General features: G+C 45.8%; 1 protein-coding gene across 2 annotated transcripts in view; it reads left to right on the top strand.

Moving 5' to 3' along the window:
* The first annotated feature begins 310 nt into the window (after positions 1–310).
* Positions 311–6112, top strand: part of LOC137887461 (NT-3 growth factor receptor-like) — a 157153-nt gene continuing 151351 nt past the window's right edge. Inside the window, exon 1 of one of the 2 annotated variants that reach the window (XM_068730480.1) lies at positions 311–1031. In XM_068730480.1, the coding sequence (XP_068586581.1) occupies positions 790–1031 (242 nt within the window). In that variant the 5' untranslated portion in view covers positions 311–789. The remainder of the gene's footprint in view (positions 1032–6112) is intronic. The other variant, XM_068730481.1, reaches the window with a different exon arrangement.

The following is a 6112-nucleotide window of genomic DNA, read 5'->3' as shown; positions in this document are numbered from 1 at the left end:
GTGATATATTTTTTAGAGATTATTGTAAATTATTTTTGTATTTGTCTCTAAAGAAAACACTTAAGTATTTTAAGACTAATAGTGTGTCTTAATAATAATAATAATAATAATTGCTCTGGCTTTTATTTACACAATTGTCAATTTAATGGCCCCCTTCATTTCTACTTGTATGGCATCATTTGTATTCCGATCGTTTATGATACACTCGCGTTTGCTTCGCAGCACGCGCTGTTCTCTCACTGTTGGCTGCATGCAGTTGCTGCAGGTGTCAGTATGACTGTAGCCGGTAGGAGGGACTTGATGCTCCAACTTCTCATTCGGCGCCTCTCTGCTCCAGTCGTCCTGGTCCTGCTCGGAGAGAGACGACGGCATCAAGCAGCAGCAGCGACACGGAATTCCGGGGGGGGGGAACACCATGCATCTTGGGCTGAAAGGACGACCGGAGCCTCACGTTATTTCGCTTCCTTATCTGTGATTTCGGATATTTTTTATTTTTTGTTCCCCCCCCCCCCCCCCCCCCACCCCCCACCCCACACACACACCCCTCTCTCTCCTTTTCACCCAATCTCTGACGCGCAAGGACACTACAGCATCCATCCACGGCAGAACACGCTCACATAGAGCCTCCTCTGTACAGACGCACCACCACTGCCATCCTCCTTCCTACCTTCCTTCTTTCCTTCCTCCCACTCTCCTCTCTCCTGTTTTTCGGTATCTAACCCAGAGGACGTCGGGACCTCTTCGACCACCCCCCCCCCCACCCCACCCCCCCACTTTCAACCCGGAGACATGGATCTATGGTTTCATTCGATCCGGATTTGCTGGTGGAGGGTTTTGTTCCTGATGAGTGTTTTCCAGGACTATCTGAGCTCCATGCTGGACTGCCCGCCGACCTGCAGCTGCTCTCAAACAGAGATCTATTGCAATAAGTCCGACAACGGCAGGTTTTTCCCTTTACTCGCCCTGCAAGACACTGGGAGCAATGGGACCAGTGTTGACATAGCAGAGTTATTCAAAAACATCTCCTATATGTAAGTAGATGCGCATTACGCCGTGCGCTTCTTTTGAATCATCAATTGATCATCTCCCCTGCGAGACTGTGTGCTGCTTTGTACTGATCTGACTTGTTGGCTGATTATTTCCTACTCTGTGACTTTTTTCTGTTGCACTTCCACCAGTCTGTTAACTGCTCTTTCTTTAATGATAACACCAGCCAGGGTAATCTGTCTCGCATGGAGGATGAATGCGCTTATTCCGTCGCCCCTGCACAAATCCCTTGCAACCGTTTGTCAAACTAGTTTATCTTGAACCCTATTTTTTTTTTTGTGAAGTGGATGTCGAATTGCGTGCGTGTGTGTGAGAGAGAGTGCGTGTGTGTGTGTGTGTGTGTGTGTGCGTGTGCGTGTGTGCGTGTGCGTGCGTGCGGGCGCGCGCGGCGTGTCCTCATAAAGTTGCTCTTTCCGCAGCGGCTCCCCGCAGGCCTGCATGGTCCAAAATGACAGAAGGATGTTGCGGACAACCCCTCACATTTACCCATTCACTCATTCGATTCCCCCGGCCCCGTGCGACAGCGGCAACTGCGCCGACAGATTGTGCCAAATGAAACAGAAATAAATGGCGCAGTAGGGTCGACCGGTTTTCATGTCCGCCCGCGTCCTTTGAGACCCGGAAAAAAACTTTTATTATGTGCAAGATGACGCGGGAGTCTAGATAGAGGGGTGGATGGATGTTGTAAACGTCACTTGTGGGTACCCCCCCATCTTCTCACATGTAGCAGGATGGTTTCAGAGGATTCATGAAGGGTTTGGTTACAGCAGAGAAGCCCCCCCCCCCCCCCCATCTCTCTTCCCCTAGCATCGATCCTTCCTGCCAACATCAAAGCTTTCTTTCTTGAAAAGTCAGGCAAAAAAAAAAAAAGAAGCAGCGTAGCTCAGGCCTTAAAATAAGACCTCTGGTGTCGATGGGGCTCATTTGCATATAAAGTAAACACATCTCCTGTTAACGCGCTAGAATACCGCCACCCTCCCCCACGTCGCTGCGCGCCACAAAGGACTTTTCCTCCCTTCCGTTTTTTAATTTTTAATTTTTTTGGTATCCCGTTCACCCCTTTTCATCCGTTTGAGGCAGACGACAACTTGTTCTTGTGACAAGGCTCATCGCTTCACTGTGCCACTAGAGGGTAGCCTGCGACCCTCTGTATATATATATATATATATATATATATATATATATATATATATATATATATATATATATATATATATATATATATATATATATATATACATAGATACATACATAAATGGGAGCAGCTCTCTTTGCAGCACCGGAGTCATTTACATGACTGTTTTTTTTCTTTGAAGCTTTAAAAGCACCTGAAGCTGGCAAAGAGACGAAGGGTCAGAGGTCACGTGCGCACACTGTTGGTGCTGAAGATTTTCCTCCACTCACCTGGTCCACTCATTCATCTCCTCTCTCACGTCCAACTGACAGCACAATAAACTACCACTCGGATTTTCATTGCAAAATGGCCCCAAAATCCTGTTTAGAATAAGCACAAAGCCACACATTGACCCCCCCCCCCCGCCCCTCTTTTTTTTTTTTGCCTTTGAGACACTCTAATTCAATTGACCCAGGACTAATTGTGCATCTCGCGGCCCCTCGCCAAGCAGGCCTCTTGTTTTCTTGCTGCTCAGCATGGACAGCACAACGTCCAGCAGCAGCAGCAGCAGCAGCAGCAGCAGCAGCAGCAGCAGCCCAATGACAGCTCACCAGAGACGACACATCAGCTTACACGTCTGACAGGAAGTCATACATTCCAAAAACACACACAGTCGCCTCCAAACACGTTCCCTTCAGTGTATGCTAATTCTGCAGTTTAAAAGCACGAGTTTGATTATTTGGTTTAAAAGAATAGCCGCTCACAGCGTATTTCATATGTACTCCGCTAATTGAAACGTATGAATGAACACGTCTATTTGATAATAGCAGTTATTTGCTGGATGCTAATTTATGATCTGGCCAGTAAAATATGGTCTTTAAAGATAATAACCGGTAACCATAGTGATGCAGAGCAGTGATAGAGGCCATGTGCTGCCCACAAATTGTCCTCTCGCTCTCTCTCTCTCTCTCTCTCTCTCTGTCTCTCTCTCTGTCTCTTTCTCGCTCTCGCTCTCTCTCTCTCTCTCTCTCTCTCTCTCTCTGTCTCTGTCTCTCTCTCTGTCTCTTTCTCGCTCTCGCTCTCTCTCTGTCTCTCTCTCTCTCGCTCGCTCGCTCTCTTGCTCTCTCACTCTCTCTCTTTCTCTGTCTCTCCCTCTCTCTCTGTTTTTCTCTCTGTTTCTCTCTCTCTCTCTCGCTCGTTCGCTCTCTTGCTCTCTTTTTCTCTCTCTTTCTCTCTCTCTCCCTCTCTCTCTTTCTCTCTCTTTCTCTCTCTCTCCCTCTCTCTCTGTCTTTCTCTCTGTCTCTCTCTCTCTCTCTCCCTCTTTCTCTCTCTCCCTCTCTCTCTGTTTTTCTCTCTGTCTCTCTCTCTCTCTCGCTCGTTCGCTCTCTTGCTCTCTCGCTCTCTCTCTTTCGCTCTCTCTCCCTCTCTCTCTTTCTCTCTCTCCCTCTCTCTCTGTCTTTCTCTCTGTCTCTCTCTCTCTCTCTCTCTCTCTCTCCCTCTCTCTCTCTCTCTCTCTCTCTCTCACTGGAAGGTGTTGGGTAAGTGCGTTTCGCTAACGGCAGGTCCATTTCACTCATCACACGGGAAACGGAGAGAGAGAGATGGGGACACTTTATGGAGATGGGAAAACTAGAGAGGGAACCGTGGGATGATCGGCCAGCCAAAGAAAACTGCCAAGTCCAGATAATAGTTTTCCAGTTCTCTCACATTAGAGATTCATCGCAAGAGGCATCACTGTTTGAAGTGGAGGAGATAAGGCCTTGCTGTGATACTCGAAGGGAAAAAAATAACGTTTCTCTCTGTGAGCAGCTGAAGCAGGTTTGAAAGGTTTGTGCGAGTGCAGCTCCGACTGCAGGTGCTCCTTTCTTTGCAGAATCCAATCAGTTTCCACCTCTGGTGATGACGTTTTGGCCTCATTTTTTCTCTCCCGTTTTGAGAGCGTGGTTTGTGAGAGAAGAGAGAAACTGAATCTGTACAATCACTACATCACATGTGTTAAGATACAAATCACCAACGAATGACAATGAAACGGCCGTATCATTTATTGTGAATTATTCTACAGGCATCTATAATCAAATAAAAAAAAACAGAAAAATGAATTCTTTATTTTTATCTTCAGTGCATAAAATACAATAACATGTATATATCTTTCAGGACATTGAGACACTGCCTTTAACAAAAACGTACAAAAAAAGTAAAAGCAGAATTTTGCACACATGAATATGAATATCCAGATATTTCGTGAAAGTGTTCCAATTCTTCGTTCCACTCGTCTCCACATCTGGCGACAAAAAGTGGTTCAATGAAGTTAACTTCCCAGCAAAGTTGAACCGCTTCTATAGCAACATTCTGTACGATAGTCACCATGCCTATCATAATCGTATTATTATATGTGGTTTGTCGGCTATTAACAGACATGTCCAAAAGCATAAGCTATGAAAACACTGCTCCTTGAATCAGAACTGTGTGTCTCCTCATATAGTTCAGTCACCTTGTTAAGAATTCTTTGTGGACGACTCGACACAAGAAGAGCACGATTGGCTGTTGCTGTGATGTCACAAAGTGCACGTCTGGAACGGAGGTTTAACGTGAGCTCACAGGACACACCCATGTGCACACATAGTGCCAGACTCTGCACACAACACATCATCCTGTGGTGGGGGACATGAGACCAATAGCACCCTAAAAACTACACAATCACAATCACAATCTCGGGAACCCAGCTATCTGACGACGACGATTCAGCCTCTGGGGGCTACGACAAATATTTGTAGGGGTTCTGGGGAGGCCAGCGGGTATCCGGATCATGAATATCTGGGCCAAGACTAGCTCTTCCTTGCGCAGGTCATTGTTCAGAGTCCGATTAGCAACTTGAGACGCCAGAATGGAGTTGGAGTTGAGAGACTAACAGTTTCTTTTTCAGCTAATAAAGAGCTACATCGGGGTCAGACGAGAGCCGGTGGGTTCCCAGATTACATTTCAGGCCCCTGCTTACTGCCTCTTTTGCCCAAACGTGATTGGTCGATACTGCTCCACATACCGACGGAAACCGGAACGCTTCCGACACTCCAAAATCCTGTTACCTTTTTAGATTCTGCATTCATATGCAGATCTCTGTCTAAAGAGATTATGGCAGCACTAACACGCTCTGTAAGAAGATCAACAGGTGTGTCCATCCAGGCACAGAACGACCAAACCACTGTTGCCTTCAATGTCTTGTGATGTCATTTAAATGTAAATCTGGTTTCATTTAGCGCTAACGCTCCTTAGAAGGCGTTGCTGTCTCTACATGTCCTCTGTCTGCCTTTGAAAGGACAATGCTCCTCCATGAGCGTCATAGTTTGGGCTTTTTTTAAAGTCTTTCTTCAATCAGAGAGATTTATGTGGACTTGTAAAATTGCCATCTGTTTATCTGCAAACAAACTGAGAGTTCCACACTCCGAAATGGTTCAGTGTTTTTTTTTTCTGCTCTGCCAAATGTGACTTGAAGTTGATTGTTTGATATCTATAAAATCTTGATCCTCCAGTCAGTAAAAGTCTGCGTCATCTCAATTTCCCAGGATTCCAGCTGTCCTTTAAAATGCATCACGATGCTAGATTCATCGTGATGCATTTGAGTGTAGAATGAATCTAGAAGTCAGGCTTTAGGAGTCGTGGCTGCATGTTTTCACCAGCTATCACTTTCGACAATTACCCCTAAAAACTCTGGCTCAATGCCAGTTCCTCTGCTCCCTCAAAAAGTAGTTTGAGAAGTTCTTTCTCTCTCTCTTTTCTTTAACATTTTTTTAAAAACGTCTCTCTGCTTGAAATTATCGATCTGTGGACACCTTCAGATACCATTTCATACAAAACCTTCCAGCGAGCTGATGCTGCCAAAGAAACCTGTTTTACACAGGAGTTTCCAAGGGCCGCTTCTAGGTGACTTGTGTGGGCTGCCAGCTTCATACGCTG

This window comes from Cebidichthys violaceus, unplaced genomic scaffold (genome assembly GCF_023349555.1).
Source record: "Cebidichthys violaceus isolate CVI_PGR_0920_01 unplaced genomic scaffold, fCebVio1.0.p SCAF_5, whole genome shotgun sequence".
NCBI lineage: Eukaryota > Metazoa > Chordata > Actinopteri > Perciformes > Stichaeidae > Cebidichthys > Cebidichthys violaceus.
This window is presented reverse-complemented; position numbering and strand designations above follow the sequence as displayed.